General features: G+C 41.4%; 1 protein-coding gene across 16 annotated transcripts in view; it reads right to left on the bottom strand.

The window, feature by feature from the left end:
* Nucleotides 1-3,779: 3,779 nt before the first annotated feature.
* The window catches only part of baz2ba (bromodomain adjacent to zinc finger domain, 2Ba), a 67,026-nt gene continuing 48,982 nt past the window's right edge, over nt 3,780-21,823 (bottom strand). For 2 of the 16 annotated variants that reach the window (XM_040010680.1, XM_040010681.1), the window contains exons 12-37: nt 21,671-21,772; nt 20,886-21,108; nt 20,292-20,384; nt 18,531-18,592; nt 18,190-18,255; nt 17,428-17,493; nt 17,166-17,210; nt 16,885-16,917; nt 14,918-14,983; nt 14,447-14,587; nt 13,899-14,153; nt 13,301-13,524; nt 11,831-11,905; nt 11,522-11,753; nt 11,367-11,429; nt 10,823-10,967; nt 9,669-10,492; nt 9,322-9,574; nt 9,026-9,181; nt 8,682-8,842; nt 8,249-8,577; nt 6,799-6,934; nt 6,557-6,703; nt 5,745-6,046; nt 4,881-5,024; nt 4,556-4,712 (exon numbers count right to left, since the gene is read on the bottom strand). In XM_040010680.1, the coding sequence (XP_039866614.1) occupies nt 4,556-4,712; nt 4,881-5,024; nt 5,745-6,046; nt 6,557-6,703; nt 6,799-6,934; nt 8,249-8,577; nt 8,682-8,842; nt 9,026-9,181; nt 9,322-9,574; nt 9,669-10,492; nt 10,823-10,967; nt 11,367-11,429; nt 11,522-11,753; nt 11,831-11,905; nt 13,301-13,524; nt 13,899-14,153; nt 14,447-14,587; nt 14,918-14,983; nt 16,885-16,917; nt 17,166-17,210; nt 17,428-17,493; nt 18,190-18,255; nt 18,531-18,592; nt 20,292-20,384; nt 20,886-21,108; nt 21,671-21,772 (4,500 nt within the window). Of the gene's footprint in view, nt 4,713-4,880; nt 5,025-5,744; nt 6,047-6,556; nt 6,704-6,798; nt 6,935-8,248; nt 8,578-8,681; nt 8,843-9,025; nt 9,182-9,321; nt 9,575-9,668; nt 10,493-10,822; nt 10,968-11,366; nt 11,430-11,521; nt 11,754-11,830; nt 11,906-13,300; nt 13,525-13,898; nt 14,154-14,446; nt 14,588-14,917; nt 14,984-16,884; nt 16,918-17,165; nt 17,211-17,427; nt 17,494-18,189; nt 18,256-18,530; nt 18,593-20,291; nt 20,385-20,885; nt 21,109-21,670; nt 21,773-21,823 lie in introns of all 16 variants that reach the window. The other 14 variants (XM_040010678.1, XM_040010676.1, XM_040010669.1 and 11 more) reach the window with 14 other exon arrangements.

Below are 21,823 nucleotides of genomic sequence, written 5' to 3' on the forward strand. Positions count from 1 at the left end.
GACAGCTCTGAGGCCCGCCACACTAAAAAACACAAAAAGAGTAAGAAAAAGAAGAAATCAAAGGATGAAGACAGACACTGTGAGAGTGGGTGAGTATTGCCATCTTTCTCTCGATCCTTTAATGAAAACAGAAGGAAATGTGTTTGTTTTAAGCTAGATTTTGTTTGAAAATAATATGGGGTTAAAGCTCAATATCAGTATTATTATTTTCTTAAAAACGGAAAGAATTTTCATCATTTTATTGATAATGGGTCACTTTTTCTGTCTTAGGCTGGCCGTAAAGCTTGATCTCGGTTTTGTTAAACAATGTCATTGGTTCTCTTATCATCCCATAGAAGTTCTGACGGAGATTCAGACAGAGCTGCGGAAATGAAGAAGAAAAAGAAGAGACATCGGGACAGCGATCCCGAACTGCACAGCCCAGACGCAGCTCGGAGCCACAGAAACAGAAGCAGCGAGGAAAGGGAGAGCCGCAAGCGACACCACTCTGACAGAGACTTCGAACATGACAATGGCTTTCCACCGGAAAAACGTCGCTGCATAGACTACGCTGACGGCAGCGTAGTTCATGTTAATGGGAATGGATCTCTGAGGGACTGTCCCACAAGCTCCAAGCCCAGCACCAGCGGCAGTGCGGTGGGGAAACCAAACCATGGACTAGCTTCTTCTGCTTCCTCTGCTTCCATCTCCCACTCAGTAAGCAGCGAGGAAAGGGAGAGCCGCAAGCGACACCACTCTGACAGAGACTTCGAACATGACAATGGCTTTCCACCGGAAAAACGTCGCTGCACAGACTACGCTGACGGCAGCGGTGACCATCTACTACATTCCAATCAAACCACACCGGCAAACGGTTCAAGTTACGGCCATCTCAATGGACAACCAGGTATTCATTTATTCTCCAAAATCACAGGAATGCTGAATTAAATGGTGCTGACAAGTTAGTCCAATTTTAAAGCATCAAACCCTGTTTTGTAGGTTACAGCGAAATCAGCGGCAGTGGATTTCCCAGTGACCTGAAACACTGACTCTGTGAGTGGATGTCTTTTTAAATGGTCAGCGTTGATGTAGCTACTAATACTTTCTCTTCACTAAGACCTCATCTTTGTCATTTCAGATCCATCAACCGAATTTTAACAACAGCAGAGGAATGACATCAACTTTTTTGACGTGGTGCTTCTTCATTAGGAATAATATTGTATCTTTACCTTAAGTAAAGTGTTTTAAAATTTAAACTATCCCCCTTTCTTTCTTTTTTTTCTTTTGTTTTCTCAAATGGGCTTATTTATTTGCTGTAATTTCTCCTAGCTATCGGTTAAAGAAACTGTGTTGAACATTTATGATGAAGAATATTAATATATATTTGTATGAACACAAAGCCTGGAGCTTAAACATCTCAACTGCTGCACACTCCACAACTGCTGTCTGTGTGTGTGTGTGTGTGTGTGTGTGTGTGGGGGGGGGGGGGGGGGGGGGGGCAGAGGGAGTGTTCGCCCAGGGCGCCAAACAGGCTAGGACCACCACTGGGTCTGGACCTCAAATTGAGAGTTTCAGTGAACAACCACCAAATGCAAATTTAAAATTTTGAATCAGTTCTAGATCTTTTATCTGCTTAATTTGTCCTCAAAATAAATAAATATTAAAAAAAGAAAGAAAAAAAAAAAGGAGGGAATGGGCTTCACGGTGCTATGAAAACTGGTTACCAGTCAATTGCTCAATTACTTCCAAGCATGTGACAATGAAGGCTTGTGTATAAAAATGGCTGTAATTACGCAGCACTTCATGTAAAGACCTTTGTACAACCTTTTGAATTAAAGCTGAAAGTCACATCTGGAGTTTGGTAATGTACAGAGGTAAAACTACAAAACACGTCATTAACAACATGCTTATGGACCTAACTGTATGCGTCTAAACTGTGTAGTGCCTCAGGCTATACATACTGTAGCGTGCGGCAGGGTTCATGATTAATATTTTCCCTACAAGAATAAAATGTATAGAAACCTTGGGAATAGGCACTTGCTAAACTTGCACTTGCCAGCTGTGTACGGCACACTTAACTTTCCTTTTTATTAACGGTCTTCATTTTATGATCTGTGTGATGGATGCATGCAACCACACAACTGAGATACTTAGGTAATATTCATTTGGTCTTTTGTCTTATGTTTACGTTATGCTCTAAAGCTTCTGTGATCATAAGTTAACTAATTTGATATTTTGAGTTTACCTGTAATGCATGACAGCACTAAGCTATAGCCCAAATGGTGGCATAGACTTTGCATTGTTTGTTATTTTATATAGGTATGTTATATTGATTATATTTCTGCTCTTTCTGAGTTACCTGACCTCCGCTCCAGTCCTTCCTGGTTTGGCTGAAAGAGGAGGCTGAGGGTGGAGCTGGTTTAAATGCAGAAGCCAATAAAGTGGACTGGACCATCTATTGTGATCATGCAGGGGGAATGGGGTTCTTCTTGAATGATGGTTAGCTGTTATCTCTTTAGTTTTCACCTTTGGTGTATATAATGGTTTATTCATTTGCTATATAACTGGAGCTGTTTCTCATTTGGGCAGGTCAGTTTGTTGAGTTATGTTTTTGTTAAAAAGTGACTTTTGAGTAGCGTTCTGTTAAGTTAACCTCTTTTATGGGCCCACTTGATTCTTAAAAACTTTATTTTTTGTTATTTTGAATTTTTGTAATCATCTTGTCCTTTTTGGGGGTATAATAAAACCCATTTTTTTGAAGATTACATTTGTGCCTGTGTGTTCCTGGCTGCTTGGATCATGACAATCTGCCACTCGATGAGACAAATAAGGATCTGCTCTTTCTGGATTTTTATTGTTAATTTACAGATGTTAAGTTGAATTCATTTTTGAGACACCGTTTCTGAGATCCTTGAAAAATGTATGTTTCAGAGCAGCTTCTCAGGATCCTGAAAACATTTTACAGTCTGGTCATGAAAGAGGCATTTAACACGATGTAAAGTACAATTGCAGATATTTAGCTAAAAGCACAAACAAAATAAATTTCTCTTTAATCCGGTCACACGTGCAACTTTACATATGACTCGCACTTTGACAGAATAAAGAGTTAAACCGCACTTCTACAGCTGCAGGTCGGACTTGAAATGAAACCAGTTTGAGTCACTTACGTTGAAAAACATCCTTTTAATAGGTCCGTGCCACACACTAGTGAAAAATAAAGCTCCTACAAAAGAATGATACTTTTATTCCACAATATCTTAAATAAAGTAACTTCAAGTACTTTTGACTTGGGTACAAAAAAATCTAGCTGCCTCCATCAGGCCACAACACACAGCAAGGTTCAACACAGTGGTTAAAAATGGCCTTAGGTCCTTGTATTGTGGCAGATTGTGAGGAAATGTATCATGGAAGCATAACTGAATGCTTGTTGTTCCTTTTTTTCTCTTTTTAGTTATTATTATTTATGGGGAGGAATGATTTCTGTGTCACTGTCCAACTTTGGAGGCCTTGTTGGATTGAAATCATATAAAAAAATAATTATCATAAAGAATGAAAACTAAAAACGATAACATCCCCTACATGCCCCTGTTGGAAGGGTAGGCACTACCAAGATTAAGGATACCACAGTGTTTGCAGAGGATATGTATATACTGTACAAACAATATTTATGATAATGTTTTCATCACGTTCACTAAAATAGAATGCTACAATCATTCTAAGGCATAAACAATATCTTAATATTCTTAAACAATTTTTACACATTGTTCCAAACAAGACATAATATAGACATTAATAAACAGTATATACACATGAATCACCATAGCCTAACTGTTCCTCTGCAGTTACTGTAAATAAATGCAGTTTTACAGATCGAACAATTGAATACAGTCCTCCGATGCCCCAAAGCACTGAACAGTGTAAACAGCTCTTTTTTTTCTTTTTTCCTTTTCTTTTTTTTTTGTCTTGGCTTTGTTTGATATTTGGGAGAGAGAGAGAGAAAAAAAATTATAACACAATAACACATTCCTTTTCAGAAGTCAAAGCAGTTCGGCTGATTCCTCCTTTTTCATAGAAAATGAAGTGGACCTTGATTCATAAATAATTATTACAAAATTAAATACATTCACTATAATACGATTAAATAACAAACGAACAAAAAAACCCAAATAAACAAAAACAAACTATTTACAAGTAGTGGAAAGTATTCTAGCGCAGACACATCAGTGACATTTTTGAGGATTCATTCAGTGCAGTGTTCTGAGACAGGGAATGGTATTGCACTATTACACCCCATTTCTCTGGGACTCTTTGGGGCTTTCATCCCTGTTGTAATAAATCCAGCGCACCTAAACAACTTTTTATTTTTCAAGGTGACACCTCTCCTAAGCACACCACAGGTTCCTTATTAAGGAGCTGGCTTCTTCTTCTACCATCCTGCAAAGCCACGTTCTCCATCACAAAATAAAAAGTAACACCTGGTGCTCCGGTACGAAAAGTTGAATGGGTGTATTGGGGAAGAGTCTGAACAGACTTTTTTTTTTTTTTTTTTTAATCTTAAGTGTTTTTTTTGTTTGTTTTAGTTTGTTTGTTTCAGAAGCTCAGTCCAGCGCTTCTCAAAGAACTTCCTCATGTTATGACCAGCTCGACCAATGTCTGAATTGTCTTCATTGAATTTTTCACAGTTATCAAAGACCAAGTTGACATCGATGATGAACGTCTCCAGGTTTTGATACCTGAAATTAAAAAAATAAAAAAAAGAAATATTCAGGTTAGAGAGAACAGCAGACACATCACATAATTTCCTGAAAAAACTAAACAAAACTGAAAACACTGGTCTTGCTTTAACTTCTGTGCGAGGCTTTTAGCAGAAAAAAGAACCAAGAGAAGCGATGGGAACTCACTGGCTGCTCACAAGCTTCTCACGTATGGTGGAGAAGTCCATCGGTTTCTTGATGACCTTCCTGTAGCCAGGCACCGATTTCAGGTTGACAGGTGTGAGAAAAGGCCATGCATCCTGATGCCGCTCCAACTCAGCAAGGAGTACTCTGTAGGACACACAAACACACAGTTAAACTCTGGCCATGACTTTGTGTAAATATAAGCTTTGTGTGTAACACAGAAAAGCTTTCTTTCATAATTTCCTCTTACGTTTAAGCAGCTATAACCAATATTTCTGGATTGACAAGGGATCGGTTACATGTGGGTGAAGTGTGTGAATGAGGCTCCCATTGTGCCTGAATACTGGAAGTTTCTTTTAAATCATTGTTTTGGGTTTATGGTACACAAAGCTAGGACTAGCTGGTGAACAGTGGAGCACTAACAGCTGGAGAATCAGATATTTCCCCAGAAAGCTGAGTAGACTGAAAGCTGAGGTAAAAGAAAGCTAAGATAGTGCTGCTTTGCCCTAAGTGGTTGTGTAAACAGCATTTTCTAACCAGTTACAGTTTGTTTCTGCTGCTGGTCAAAAATATGTCCATGGAGGTTTAAAGTTTGCATTTAACTCATAATCTTTAGGGTTTTATGAGCTAATAAAACCGCTAAAAAACAAAAAAGAAGCTGACTTTGTGCTGAAAAATTCCAGGAATGAAATACTGCAAGTAAACGTTGATTTGAGTTTTTGTGGCTTTAAACACAACAGAAAATGTAAAACACATCAGCTTCCTCCAACCTTTCCATACAGCTTTGTAGCAGGTGGAAATTACTGTGCAACTACTGAGAAGAAAATGACACAGAAAGACAAGTGCAAACATGCCATGGAGACATACCTGCATAATCCCAGGTCCCTGTTGTTGTCTCGAGCCGTCTTGGCTCGCTTCACACACCCAGTGGTCTCCTGATTGGATGTCGTTAGAGCAGGTGAACTCTCCTCCGTTTTCCTCTTCCTGCTGGTGTCTTTTGCTCCTTTTTTGGGCGTACTGCTGGCACTTGCTGAGTCATCCTCCGACACTTCCCCATTACCGGCCTGCTTTCCATTCTTCTTTGCCTCTCCGCCCTTCTTGCTACTCCCCCCACTAGATGCTACTGGTTTGGCTGGAGGCTTTTTGCTTTTGGGGGATGGACCACTTGCCTGCAAAAGTACCCAAAATTGCAGCATTTCCTTAGTTCGGGTGCTATTCAAACTGGAACCATTTAGTTTCATCCTCCTAATATTGTCCTTTCCTAAAATTTCATATCAATTTGCCATATCTTAGACAAGCAATAATATTTAGTCCCTTTGCTGACCACATCTGCATCAACACAAATTCTTTAAAGCCTGCGTTAAAAATCGTTACTCAGCTTGTATCAGTATGAGTATGACTTATGAGTTTTACTGTCACTTAATGGGATAAATCCATGCTGCAGACAATAAAAGTGAAGAGCAAGCAATAAAGCTCTAGGGGAGGAGCAGCTGATGAGATTTCTTTGAGCAAGCAAGTGTCCTTGCGGTTTAGATGCACAAGATAAACCCTACAATGTGTCCTTTTTCTTCTTGCCTTTCTACCATCAACTTTACAAAACAGGAGTAAAATAAGTCCTGAGATGAGTCTAAAAAAATGCACATTAAAAAAAAATCCTAAGTAATAAAAGGTTCAGATACCTTGGATATGCAGGCCGGGCAGTACCAGTCTCCTTCTGGGATGCTGGTGATCTTGGGTTTGTGACAGTAAGTGTGGCAGCCTTTGTCACAGCCATCACACAGCAGGAGGAGGTCCTCATTATCCCCCTTCTTGCAAATCTGACAGTACTACAAAATAAGTGCGTCCATTAAAAACAAGTGCAAACTTTCCAAATAGTTTTCAATTAACATTGTGGACACAGGCTGTTGTTTTATTCTCTTACCACTTTCATTATCGACCTCTCCCAGGCAATGGACTTCTGCAGTTGCTGGATACACATGGCCAGCTGGGCGGCGCTGCGCACTTCGCTCAGGGCCTTCCTCCACACTTTCATACCGTGGGCCACCTCCTCCTCGCTGCTGAGGGAATTTAAGGGAAGGTTATGAGAATCAAAATAGATACACATATGGGAACGTGTGGGGTTATTTACACACAAACTACAACCCGTAACCAATAAAACTAAGGCTGCTGTGTAAAATGTGAATAAAAACAAAATGCAGTGACTTGCAAATAATTTTAAACTCGTGTTTATAACGTTCAGGGGCATGATCACAGCATTTTACTCTTTATTTTAAGCTCTATGGTCATTTTGAATTTGATGCCAGCAACATGTTTTAAAAAAAGTTGAGACAGGACAAAGACTGTGTGTGAGACGCTGTAAAGCGTTGTTAGGTTCAGTAGTGAAAAGAGCGCTGATGTGAGGCTGAGTCTCTAAGAAGTCATTCAAGATGGACTGAGGCAAAGTACAAAACTGGTCTCTGGTGTGACAAATCTTCATTTGAAAGTCAGAAATCACTGACTGCAGGCTAAAGAGGGTAAGACCTACCCAACGTCTTATGGTATGGGCACCATTAATGCTAAGGAAAATGCACACAATTTAGAGCAACAAATGCTGGCAGTGTGTCATTCTCAGGGAACGGTTTGCTTATTTCACAGCTCAGAATCAATCTGTAGTAAGATCCCGGCTACTACAATCCACACCTGTCACCCGCTGAAAACATTTGGTGGGCCTGAAACAAAGCTAAACTTTATGTCAAGCAAAAACGGAAAGGTGTAGAAAAAAAATAAAGAAAACAGACAAGTTTCTGAAATGTGAATTTATCAGTTTCTCGACATTTAACATGTTCCTGTTTTTAACTAAAAAATGAGTTTCAAAACACGGCATTTTGTTTTTATTTAAAGTCCACACAACTTTTTATGAAAATGGGTTTGTAGTAAACTGTGTCAGTTGAACCAGATGCTGTAAAAAGCTCCATCTGGGCAGAGACAGGCATGACGTTTTTGGGAGTATAGAGTGCTGGGGAGAGGTACACACGTTTTTTTTTATCATGTTAAGGGGGACGCTCATGCAGGAAGGGTAAGTGTATGCTGAATAGCAGGAGCTGTAAGTAAGCCTATAACTGAGGTTGCTGATGCACAACACCATGCAGATGACTTTAGGGGGAAAAAATGGCAGTGAGTGGAGCCCCTCCCACACAAAAAGCTGCACAAGACAAAAAGGAAAAAAAAAATAAAATAAAATAAAAAAAAAGCAACAGGCAACCACAAAAATCTGCTGTGAAATCAGCAAAGACCCTCACCCTTTGAGTAATATGGGAAACAAAAAAAGCACACATAGAGAGAGGAAAGGGTCTTAGTGGGAGAGTGGGGAGCTGGTTGGAGAAATGACCTACCCTTCCCTGTCAGCACTAGTAGATGGGGCGGGGGCAGGGACAGTGACCGTACCCACATTATCCAGCCTGATCTGAATGGTGGTACCTAAGGGGCTCCTCAGGTACCTTCTCTCGATGTTGCGCTCCAGATCAGCCAGACGTGTCACTGCAATGTCCAGCGGGTTGTCCGGGTGACGCATCACCCCGCCCTTCTCTCCCCGCTCCTCCAGATGCTCCTTGGATTCCTTGTCTCCCGTGTTTGTCGCCGAGGCCGTGGATTTGGTCAGGGGCTTGTGCTCGTAGTACACCAGGTCCTCACGCTCAGACTGAGGGTCCGGGTACGTCCAGCCCTGTGAGAGGAAATGAGCTGTTGAGTTTATTGGCCTCTAAAAAAAACATAAATTTCACAAACAAAATATGTAGAAATATTTGTGCTAGTGTGTTACTATTTCACCTTAACCTGCAGGCTGGCTGCGGTGACCTTCCTCTCCAGTTCCTCAACCTGCTGCAGTACAGCGATGTCCATTTCCATTGCTTGCTCCTCAACACACCAGCCCCGCACCGACTCCACACTGACCTGGCTCTCCTCCAACTCATGGAGCTCAATCATGGCCACTAGATAAATTACACAGCAGACACATGGGTTAGGCAGTGAAAGACAGTTGTTCATATAAACTTCAATAAACCTCACTGATACAGTATTAGCAATTTATTGTGGGATTATAAGGAAACGCTTCTAAGCATGAATGAATCTGAGGCACATCATTATGTGCTCAGAGGAGCTGTTTCCAGACTTACCGTCTCTGTGTTTGGTGCAGACCTGGGGGATGATCTCCATGTATTTCTGCATTTGTCTCTGGAGGGCCTTCTCTCTGATTCCTCGGCTGTGGAGAGCATTGACAAGAGCCCTGAGCTCTTCGATGTCAGACACCCGCCACCAACCTGTCAGCATCTCTGAGCACACGGGTGTGAAAGCAAGAAGATGTTTTGTTCAGTTAAGACATGTTACAGTCAAATCAAACTGGGCTTAAGTAAGGATATCATTGGCTGATCTCATTATATATATACAAAATAATACATCCAGTGTTGCTCACCTTCTGGGATGGGTCGTGGCGTGGCGTGGTCGAGGGATTTGGGCATCTCCAAGGCGGGAGAGGGCATAGAGCAAGTTTTCTCAATGCGAGGTAAAGGCGATTCACTTTTACTGGAGACACTTGCTGCTGTGTTGCCCTCTACAGAGTGACTTGGCATGGGGCTAGGGCTGCTGCACAAAGGCAGGCCGGGACTTATCATTCCACTGGGCCAGCTTGCGAAAGAAACTCCTAGCAAAGAGACACCTGACTTAACCTGTGGAGAAAAGAGGGACAATAGAGGGGTGAGGAAGGTGGTAGTGCACAAAAGGAAATATAATAGCAACATGTTTACCAGCCAGGATTCTCACCTGCAGGGTGGATAGTGGGTAGCTGAGGATGCCAGTTGGGTGGTGTGGGCTGGCAGAGGCTGAGGCAGCAGAAGGGGTGAGAGGGAGAGCAGGGGATGGAGGTGGGGATTTGGGTCTGGCTGGGGTGGAGGATGCCTGAGGAGACACACGGGGCGCCCCTGGTGGTGTTGTGGTGAGGGAGGAGAGGTCACAAGGGTTGCGAGGGAGCAGACTGAACCAGTGCCCGCTCCTTTCTGTTAGCACTCTGAGCAGCTGGTCGTTTGCTTGGAATGAAAGGTGTGGCGATGGAGCCGGGGATGAGGTTAGAGGAGTGTTCCCTGGGCTTTCACGTGCAGCTGGCAGGCACGGGGCAGATAAAGAGGAAGAAGCCAGGTGAGGGATGTTTGTTGTGTCGTTAGCAGTCACCATGGAGGGAGCTGTTGCTGCCGCTGTTGCAGGCTCGAGGGTATTGTGAGTGGGGGAGGACGCTGACATAGTGGTTGTAACAGGAGTGCCTAGGGGACTGCCATTCTGTCTCACATGGGGACTCTCCTTGTCTTCTGCCTTCACAGATTCTTTACCAATGTCCTTGCTGACTTCTCTGAGAGCGCACAGCTTGGTTACACAGCCTGGTTGCTGGTAGAAGAGGGTCGGGGAGTTATTCTTCCCCTCGTGTTTCTTCTCCTCCTCTTTCTGTTGCTCCAAGTCCTGTGTTCGAGTGCTCTGCCCATCGAGGTTGGTGGGTTTCTCCTTCTGCAACTCAATCTCTTGAGGTTCTTCTTTGACCTTGACCTCCTCTGCTGCTCTCCTCCTCCTCTGTCGCTCCTCCTCCAGTTCCTCTGGAGCTGCAGAAAAAAGGAGAAAAACGTACTCCAGTTAGAAAGTGAACTACTGTAACACTGAAACTGGATCCTGATTATTGGACATTACACTAATTCGCTTGCTTTCGGAAGACAGGCAGAGCTGTGTTATTAGTGTTGACAGATGCTATCTGCGTATTTCACTCGGCAACAAAACAGCTGAACATGCAGCTACACGAATTATAAAAGGTCTTTCTTTGTCTTCTTGCCGAGCATGTTACCATTACACATTCATTTTCCAAATATCCTCTCAGATAAGCAAAGTGAAGCGTATACGTATTTAGAAAAAAAAAGTGGGTGGTGTACTGCAACAACCTTCTCCACTCTCCATGGCTTCAATGAAGACCCCTCCACAGTGGGGCAGTACCCAGTATCGGCGGCGGTACCGATCCTGTCCATACATCATAGAGCGTAGGGAATGGGATATCTCATACAGCTTTCTTCTGGTCTGATGATGTTGCTGCAATTGTACAAAACATACATGGAAATTACAGACCTTCAAAAACCAGAAGAAATCTGCCCTACCGGTTTTTGTTTTTTTCTGTGCGACATATGAAGCATCACATAAGATGCTAATGAGGTCATTTATCAAACTAATTAGTGCCTTCATTAGTAAACAGACCTATGGCAACACAAATATTCACACAACGTACAAATCACATTGTAGTTTTCGACACATTTTGCAGCTTGAATTCCAAAGTCTAGCATTGCAGGTGTCTGAGGCATTACTTCTATTGCAGCAGGAGATTTTTCTTTAATCTCACTTTGTATATTCGAGTATATCCCACATTAACTGGATCAATCAAACACTGATGTTCATGCATTTTAAAGCATTTAAACGTGTTCAAGAAAGACATACCTTGGCCATTTTTTCTATTTGCTTCTCCAGTTCCTCGACACTAGTAGCATGGTCAACTTCATCCTGATAGAAGGAACAAACAAATACAGGAAATGTCTGTGAGCAACTGCACAAACATTTAGCTTCTTATAATGAAGCTGGCTCTATCACCTTACCTCATCATATGTCTCCACTTTTCTAACCTTCTTTAGTTCTTCCTCCTCCTCTTCCTCCTCTTCCTCCGGTTGGTCGTCACTGTCATCGTCGTCGTCGTCGTCATCTTCGCTGTCTCCACCCAGTTTCCTCTTGCGTTTGGTGGCTGAGGATGGAGTGCCAACAGACTGGTTCTCTTCCACACCCATGCTGGCTTCCCTCTTTCCAGTTCGTTTGGCATAAATGGTTCTCAACCTGTATAAGGACACAGGAGTTTAGTCTGACCTAGTATGGAGAACAAAAACATTATTTTTAGGGTTAAGAAATCTTACTTCTTCAGTTTTCCCTCCATAATGATCTTGTCTTTCCTCATATTTGCCATCTGATCCAGGTTCTTGTCAATCTCACTGCACGAGGAAACACAATTCTGTTAATTATAGCTGTGGCAGTGTACATCCATTGTTTTAGGTAATCTCGGAAACTAATAAATATAATGAGTAAAAGTTCATGGGGGCTGGCTACCATTTACAGCTAAAAAAAAAGCTTAATATAACAGCTGGTATCCCAGAGCACAAATTAATACTTTTATTATTTCCCTACAATAAAAAGGACTGCAAATTACTGCTCCCTGCTGCAGCTTTATTAATTGTTCTCCACCGTATCAATAAAAAAATAACATCACTGGCTCAGATATAATTTCAGCGTTAAACAAAATAAAACCACATATACTGCATTAACTAATTTTTTCCAGTGTGTGGTTGGTGAAAAGGACTGTTAGATTTTTAATTTTGTCTCAGAGGAAGAGACACATCCTACACTGACATATGGTAATGTGCAAAAGTCTTCTTTCTTTTGTTCTATTGAAACATGTGCAAACATACATAGAAAAACAGTGTATGAGGCAACAACAATTCTAATGAATGACCACGTTTATTCATTCTTTAACACAGCGTGAACTCTCTTTGGCAGATTTCTTGTCATTTCTTTAAGTCGTCTTTAGGAATAGTTCTCCAGGCTTCTTGTAACACATTCAAAGTTAATCCTTGGATGTTGGTTGTCTTTTGTTCTGTTCTCTGTTCAATAATGACTAATGTTGAGATCCAGGCTCTGTGGAGGCCAATCCATGACTGTGTGTTTTTCTAAGTATGCTTTTACTGCATTGCTGGTGTATTTGGTGTCACTGTCATCAAAGATTATGCTGTTGCCCATCACATCCTTTCCTGATGATACTGCATGATGGATGAAAATCTTAATAATTCCACCAATTTTGGGAAGGGCCCCACCAACACCATCACTTCATCAAACCTGTTGACACTGATTTTCAGTCTAGTCCTCGTGTAATTTGGCAGACCTTAGCATTTTATCCCGATTCCTCTTTCTTAAAAATGGCTTCTTGACAGCCACTCTTCCACTGAGACCTTTTTTGATGAGGCTTCAGTGAACAATAGATGGATCAACTGAAAGGCCAGATACACCCCTCAGGTCCTATTCCTTGAGGATATGACTTTCAGATACTGTTCATTTTCTTTAGATAGTTTGTCTGGGGATCACCTTGTTGATGCAAAAAATACTATTTTATGTCATTAAAGGCATGTTACCTTTGTCATTTAACTAAAAATAAGCTGCTAGTCTTTTAGAAACCCTGGAGAATTATTGCTCAAGACTACTCAAATAAATAAATAAATAAATAAATAAATAAAAGAAAGCTTGGCTCCTTGGAAGTGAAATATGGAGTATTTCCACAGTATTGTGCAAGACTTTTGCACAGTACTGTGGAGTACTCAAAGTGGTCAGTTACCTACCTGATGACAGCTTTGCTGCAGGCCAGCTCATTAGCCAAGAACCCCAAAATTGAGGCCTTCTGAGCAGGCGTGTGAGCCTGAAAGGCCTTTGTCTTCAAACTGAGAGCCAAAGGAGCCAGATCTGTATTTCCACAATGGGCTCCCATGTACATCTGCAGCACCTCGGAGACATTATCTCTGTTGATGCCAACGTTAGTCAGGTGGTCCCCCAGCATGGTTTTTGTCTAAGGATAGGGAAGTTGATGATAGCAAATAAATTATATATATATATGTATATATATATTTTTTTTTTTTTAAATAGATGAAAATGTACCAAAGCCTTTAACCTAAAAACAAAAATATCACATTGCTAGTAAAGGCATGGAGGCATCAGCATTAAAATAATGTCAAGTCAAGTGTAAAAACACTGATTTTGAAGTCATTCTAAATGACTTTGTGCAAGATCTTTATAATCCTAAAGTTAGTCCTAAATGTATATGATAAAGCTACATATGGTGGCATTGTTAATGTTTTGTATCTTATGGATCATATTTACTAACTTGATTATGTCTCAGCTACAGTCCTAAAGCAGAATCAGTCAGTTCAAAACGCAGCTCACCTTTTGTCCAGGTGGCAAACCAGGATCACAGACTGCCAGAGAAAGCAGTTTGACCAGAAGGTCTTGAACTTGGCCCATGCTGTCCCCCACATTAAGCAAGCCCTCCTGTAGCATTCCCAGCGTGGGCACATCCGTGTTCACATCGAGTCCCAAAACCTTTCCAAAGCCTCGCAAGAACTGCATAAGCATCAGGCAGTCCGACACGGCACGTCCTGGTAGGATGAGTCCGGGAATCCTGGAGAACTCAGGGAGAGCCTGGATGCAGCAATATCGGTAAAATTATGACTCTTTTTGCTCATATTAGGATCGATTAGTGAAGCTTAGAAAAACATGTGTGTCACATGTTATGTGTATGTGCTCAAAATAATATTGACAGCTTAGTTTGTGTATTTTGCAGTATGTTATTTTAACCACTTGAGGGCGCACATTTCCACATAAAAATATTCAGTAACGTGGTCTCAGGAAAAACAGTCCACTCAATAATAATAATAATAATAATAATAATAATAATAATAATAATAATAATAATAATAATAATAATAAGATACCTTATGATCAGACAGACACATATCTTCATTTGGTTTCTTCAGTTCCCTCGCTATCTCTAGCTCCAGCCTCCGTTGCTCCAGTTTACGCTCTTTGTTCAGACGCTTCTCATCCCTTTTCTCCTGCCGCAAGCGTTCACGCTCCTAGAGAGTCCAAAATTCAAGGGAGCATTAGGAAAGAAAAATGTGTGTGTGTGTGTGTGTGTGAGAAAACAGACAAGAAGGTTTACTTGACTTTGCTGAGCTGTGTTAGAATTCAGCCTAATGCTGCTGTGCATTCAAAGGAAAAGTGCTTGAGGGCCAGAATCTTTTGACTTGGTAAGTGTGCAGAAAAAAAAATGAATGAAGGGAAAGAGCGCACATAAAGGAGAGGAAGCAGGAATCCATCGAGGGAATAATGACTTAGGCTCTTTTTATGGAGTGGACTGTGCGCCCATGTGTGTTTCTGCATTTATTTGCGTGCATATGGGCTACCTCTGCTTTCTTGCGAGCCTCAACAGCCTTCATCAGCATTACATGTTGCCTCCTCCTTTCCCTCTCCTAAAGGGGCAAAAAAAAAAAACAAAAACAGGCAAACATTAACAAGCACACGTTGTACATACAGTAGTCAAGGCCAGCCTTAGTATAATTGTGTATTAATGTAAAACTGTGATGCACTAAATTCAGTAGAGGCACCATACTTGAACAAACACAGAACAATGCTTCACATGTATACACTTTCACATGTATGGTGGAAGCATAAGTGAAGAGTACAGTAGTACAATGACAACCAAAAAGCAACACATAGATGCGGTACAAAATAGATGTGATGACAGGCTCAAAAAGAGAAGCAGCTGGAATCGGTGACGGCGCCTCTAAACTAGAGCTGACACAACAAAAGCAACAAAACACTAGTTGCCGGAAGTCATCTGACATGCCACATGTCATTAGAGTTATGATAAAAACAATCAATTCTGCTACATGATATCGCCTTTTTTGGGGGGGGACACATCACACCTGTAATATTTAGTAGGGGGTTATAAAGAGGAATGGATTGTGAGGTGTAACTACAAACTGAGCAGTTTCACTTCAGTGGTTTTGGCAGCTTAAGTGTTAGCACAGTATGTGACTGCTGAGGATGAGACGTCTGTGTTGTTCTTTGGTGCATGATACACAGTCTACTGCCAAAGGGCACAGGAATCACTGGTGACTGACTATCATTTTATTTGATCTCTTAAGGTTTCCCGCTCCTCCATATCAGGCTGTCATTCCCTCTGTGATCCACCAGAAAGACACAATTGCCACTATTAGGGCTTGCCAAGGACATTTCCAGTTCTCGCTGACTAAAATGGGCTGTTTTGTGAGGACTGTTTTGTCATTGTGATAAACAAAACAGGCTAGATGCCAAGCACTCTGCCGCAATATTTCTTTGTGCTTATTTGTTTGATTTATCTACAAATGGAAAACTTGAAAAACGACAGAAAGCCTGTGGCATTCAGCTTCTTCCAATTCATCAAAAACAACGAAGACGTTAAAGGCTTTTATGATAATAAACTGCAATAAATCAAGTGCGATACGGCCACACGAGACAACTTTAAACACACGGGATTAAACGCGCTTCCTAATTTCAAACACTGTAGCGCACGTGAGGTTGATGCAGTAATCGGCCTGGTCCACGACAGGAAGGCGAACCTTTAGATTCAGCTGCGACTGTGTGTGTGAGTGTGTATGAGTAAGAAGGGCTACAAGCAGGAGAGCCAGGCTAAAATAAAAAGCTACATAGAACCATACAGTCCCCATGGTGAAGATGATTGTATTCTTGTTCTGTTTTTTCCCCCCCAAAGGTCTTTTTTTTTTTTTTATTCCAAGGTGCCCGCACCAAACTGGTGGGAAATCTGCCTGTAAGTGTCTCCACCATGAAGACGAAATGACTCTCAGTAGCTGTTTTCATTCATTGTGCAGAGTATAGGAACAGTGAATGACAGAGAGGCCGGGATGGGGCAGGTTAAAGTCCAGCACTCTGTGGACTGCAGAACAGATGCACGGACGAACAGACACAAGCTCAACGTCTGAGCCGAAATCGTCAAGCACTCACGGGTAACACAGGCTACTCCAATACAACAGTTAGACAATGTATGTGATGGATGGAAACTCCTCGAGCGCACTTTGAGACAGTGAGTGTGGATTGGCTAGCAGTCTTTGCAATGCATTCTGAGTAGAAGGGGAGGATGGGGGGAGGGGGAAAGAAGCTGCCTGGCCACCGTGACAGGGTCAGTTGTCCCTCAGGACGAGCAGATGGAGGCAGCATACTGACTCTTTCTCTCTTTTGTTGGTTTTGCTGGAAAGCCATGCAGAAGAATGTAGTATGACAGCAGCCAGTGCTACACTTAATGCATTGCTATGACAACCATAACACAACCAGTTACACGATGCAGGTGTTAGATGTACAAAAATAAACATACCCATACCATATCTAGTCTATGCCTCTCCAACTCCTGGCAGAGAGAGTTGGCAAAATATTATGGAACAGAAGTAATATCCAATACCAATAAGCAAGGCGTTTTAAACAGAGAAATACTCACGTACACACACTCACGCATGCCTATATTTAAAAACACAAAGTATAAACACATCCACACACGCACACGCACCTTCAAATTTTTATTCAAGTCTGAGGTAAATGGTTTTATTCAGCAGTAACTATGAGGTTCAAGAGGCTCAGTAAGTTGTTTAGAGTGCCTACCTGTTGTTTGAGCATCTCCGCTTGCTGTCTCCTCAACTCTTTCTCCTTGAAGGCGAGAATGAGAAGATGAGAGAAAAATCAATATGCTTCCATTGTATTAATATCGTGAAAAGTACAAATACAGGCAGATGGAAAAGCCCCACAACACGGTAAATGAATTATACAATTCAATGAATAGGATTTTTGAAGACAAATGAATAAATAAATAAAGGTATATCACAGTTTTCCATATTTTTTCCAAGAGTTTCATTTGTAAGCATACCTTTATACGCTTTTCAGCCTCCAGTATTTTGGCGTTGGCGGCTTCTTCCTTCTTTTTCCGTTTGGCCTTTGAATAAAGATTAAAGTCAAGAATCACGGAGATGTATATCATTCAGGCACATCAAGTCCAATCAGACTTGAGCTCTGCAGCACTTTAACTGATTGTTTGCAGTTTTCTGGTTTGAGCAAAGATTTCATGCTCCCGAATGCCAGTCAAATTTGTAAAACACAGCAAATGAATAATGTATCTCTTTAACACGTAATTGTGAAAATGTTGAAGCCTCCTGTTAAGAGTGGCTTGCCAACCGTGTCAACTCAAAATTGATTTAGTCCTGCTAAAACACTTTGAAGCTCCTACAGTATAATTGTGTGGCCCTGCATATGTGTGTGTTTGTGTGAACGTGTCTGCATCCTTGGATGTGTGTTTGTGTGTAGAAAACGGCACCTTTTTTTTTTCCCCTCGACCCACTTATGCTAAACTGTTACTGTTGTCTGATGAAAAAAAAAAAAAAGACTTTTCTGTCCAATTTAAATAAGGTCTGAAGAGGCAGCAACAGCCATTTTAATATTCAACAGCCGTCAACCAAGACCAATTTAGCATTAGTTCCATGTGGAATTATGCCTAAGAAGACGCAACTCCCTCCAATGCATGCTGCTGTTCAGTAATGAGCTTTAGGAAGATTAAAACACTATAGACTGAGGGGCTGTAGCTATCCAGGAATGTTCTGCTTAATCAGAGGTGCTGCTGGATCAGATTCTGTACCTCCAAAATTTGCTGCGCTCTGAGTTCCTTCTCCATCCGAATTTGCTGAATACGCTTGATCTTTTCCTGTAAAAAAAACAAAAACATAATCTCTTAATATTTTAGACATCCCCAGATAAAATCACTTTCCAACCACTCTATTCCAATTGGGCCGGGCAGAAAGTCACAACAACAAGTTTAGCACTACAAGTAATAATGGTAATTGAAAAGTAAGCTTTAAAGGATCAAAAAATAACAATTCAACATTTCCCGCAGTGCTCACAGGGAGTGTGTGTGTCAGGACACTTAGATAAGGAAAAGACGAGAAAAATGCAGTCAGCACACCCACAAAGAAGACCCACCTGCTGCTTGAGAATCTTGATCTGCTCTTTCTGCTTCCTTCTCTCCTCCGCTGCCATGATAGCTACAAGAGTCAAATCAGTGTTACATCAGTGTCTAGAAAAGTGACCTATAAAAACACGGGCTTCCAACCGTATTCATATCTGAGAGACTCGGAGTTGTTCCGCTTTATTTATTTAAGAGGTCTCGCTGAAATCACAATGTATTTTTTTTTAACAAGGCACGGAGAAATTCAGGGGACTAAATTAAAACAGAGTACTGTAAAAATAAGGCCGTGACTCGAAAACAATCGACATGCATAGACGACCTCGCTAAAATGACACATTTTATTTAGAATCTAAACAACACTTTACATCTACGGCTTTAGGGTACAGCAGGTCTCTCACTATCATGTCTCAATCCTAATTTTCAGGACGCTGACATTTGTGCTTATTTTTGGTTAATTTGTGAACATTTATGCTTCGCTTATGCAGGAAATCTCAGCGACCTCATGATCACTTTTGTAGGTCAGGTCTGATAATTACAGATGATAGCTCAATTCATCATGAATCGCTTAACTCAAAACAACTCATACAGACACATGGCCACACCGACTGGAAGAGTCACAAAAAAACCTCTCAGAGCTCCTGGAAGGAGCTACAGCTACAGCCCATTCCAGTTTGAAAAGTTATTTTACGCTTTCATTTATTTGCTTGCTGTCTGTAAACATTAAAACTTGGCCCTGGCTCCTTGTACGAGCCTTCTTCGGTCTGTTGTTGTGGTTATTAGCACTGAAGGGAACTAAGGGTGTTAAATATCCCAGCAGCCGATGCTCTCTTCACGCCAGTAATGACCATCCAACTTTTTCATCAAGCTCACAGCAGTAAGGTGGATGAAAATGCTGTCTTGTTTAACAAACTGAATGGCACTGTGATTGGCTTTGTTTAATGCTTTTAAGGAGATCTCCACAATCCAATATAGACAGTTTGGGGGATTGATTGTTTATTACTGTTGTCAAGAGACAAACTGGAGCCCAGCTAGTGCCCAGATCGCCCAAGACATTCTGATCCATGAGAGATCAGCAATCATCGCCCCAACCTAGCTAATCAGTATTCAGAATTACCTTTGAACTTGCAGACAGATACATACACATGAAGGAAAACAAGCTGCCTCAGCGGATTTCTAAGCATTTACAATACTGGACTGCATCTGTCAGATATTATGACATTATGTACAAGGTAAATATCAGTGGGCCTAACATGGATCCTTGAGGGACAAATTCATTAACAACTGGCCCCACACAGATACACAGCAGCTACAGGGTACATCCACAGTTAAGTCACAAGTGGCTGGTATTCATGTTTGGGTCACTCGTGTCAGCACATTTACTCGATGGATTTGAGCTGTCTAGTTGGAAAACTTAAATTAAAAAAAATCAAAGTGATCTTCGGGATTGGGATCAAAATTGTTTTCCACTGTTTAAATGTCCTGGTGCATTATACATTTCTGAATGTATAACATGTCTAGCTACATCTCTGAATTTAAGCGAGAGCTAAGCAAACAGTCTTGAGATTGGATGCAATAAAGATTAGAGGAGAAAGAAGATTAAAGCTTAAAAAATGATGAAAACAGTTTTGAACCTACATGCAAACAAAGGCTATACAAGCAATATGAGTTCTTGCCAGGCTTTATACTCTGTTGATTTAGATCAAAGTAGTCTGAAGTGACCGACTGACCAATTAAATAACCTCCGCCAGCATGTTTACAGCCCTGTACTCGCTTACCTTGCTGTTTCCGAGCTTCTTTGGCTGCACGTGCCAGCGCCTGCTTTTCCAGTTTTCTCATCAGTTTCATCTGTGCCGCCTGACGGGCTATTTCTGCAAAGTGGAAACAAAAGCGGTGCCGGTGAGAAACCTCTGTAGTTGTACTGGACATATAAATAACTGGGATCGTTCCTAAGGTTTCATTTATAAAGTTTAGCAATTACAACAATAAACTTAGAGTGATATATTTATCCGTTAGCATTTTTAAAATACTGCAATACATGTCAAATATTTTTTACATAGGTAGGGCTGAAAAATCAGGTTTGCAGGGCTTTGCTAAGCAACACAAAGGCACAAAAACAAGACATGTTAACAATGGTGATTCATCTTGACAAGTAATTGTTGTTAGTATTATTCAGATAAAGTAGGTGGCTCAAACAAAAAAGCCTGACAAAAAAAACAGAAGACAGAAAAAACTTGTCCTTGTGCTAAAAAAAAAAAAATATTTGAAACTGTGACCCCTCCGCTGTCGTTAGCTACCCGAATAATAGCTGGTTGATGAATGGCACACACACTTATGACAAACATATTTCAGGGCTCATTTCCTCTGCTAACCTTGAGCCTCTAGTTTGCGCAGAAGTTTGACCTGACTGGGACTAGGGCCCTCAGGCGCCAGTGGATCGCCTACATTAGGGGGTCGTCCCTTCCTTCGTCGGTTACCTTTGGCACCTTCGCCTGCTAACTGGCGCTCCGAATTTGGGGGACGACCCCTTCGGCCTTCCATTGCCAAAATACGAGGTATGACCTCCTCCTCCTTCAACAGGCTCCACTGTAAACCCTGGAAAAGGGGACAGAAAAAAAAGTAGAGAAAGAGAGATTGGGAGGGATGTGGAGAGATGCAACAGTGAATGACTTGCCAGCATGAATCATTTCATGTGACTAAAGGACAATTAAATCATTAGTTGCTAGGCTCTGCATTCAGCAGAGACTGAAAATGATATATCATTACATTTTAAGTGATTCACAATAAAACACAGGCTAAATAGCAGATTAAATAAGAATTCTGTTTCTCTTGCCCCTCAGCACTGCTGTATTTCTATATTAGCACTTCCTCTATTCTGCTTCCAATTAGAAACACACATCCATTTTCTAGTTTATCTCTTTGTGTCACACACAGACATTACATGGAGTATATCAGTGGTCACCTGTGGAAGTAATGTCAGCTGATTATTACATTTCTCCATGCACAGTGCGAGGTCTATGAACTAGGACTACTGAGGGCTTTGGCTGATTCCTACTCATGCCCTGACAGTGACTGCTGCATGAAGCTTTGCCTGCCGCTAGATGAAAAGATGAAGAGGGATCAGGGAAAGAGAGAGAGAGAGATGAAAGGCAGTCACCTGGGGTCCTTCTCTGGCTTCATAGAAGTCACCAACCCTTATCTTTGCACTGAAGCTAAAATTATCACGCGTGATGCCACTTATTCCATTTCTGGATAGATACTACAGAAGAGAAAATAATAATGGCGTTGGTTTAGGCAGAAAAAAAAGGAA

This window comes from Simochromis diagramma, unplaced genomic scaffold, assembly GCF_900408965.1.
Source record: "Simochromis diagramma unplaced genomic scaffold, fSimDia1.1 OVJJ01000603.1, whole genome shotgun sequence".
Lineage (NCBI taxonomy): Eukaryota > Metazoa > Chordata > Actinopteri > Cichliformes > Cichlidae > Simochromis > Simochromis diagramma.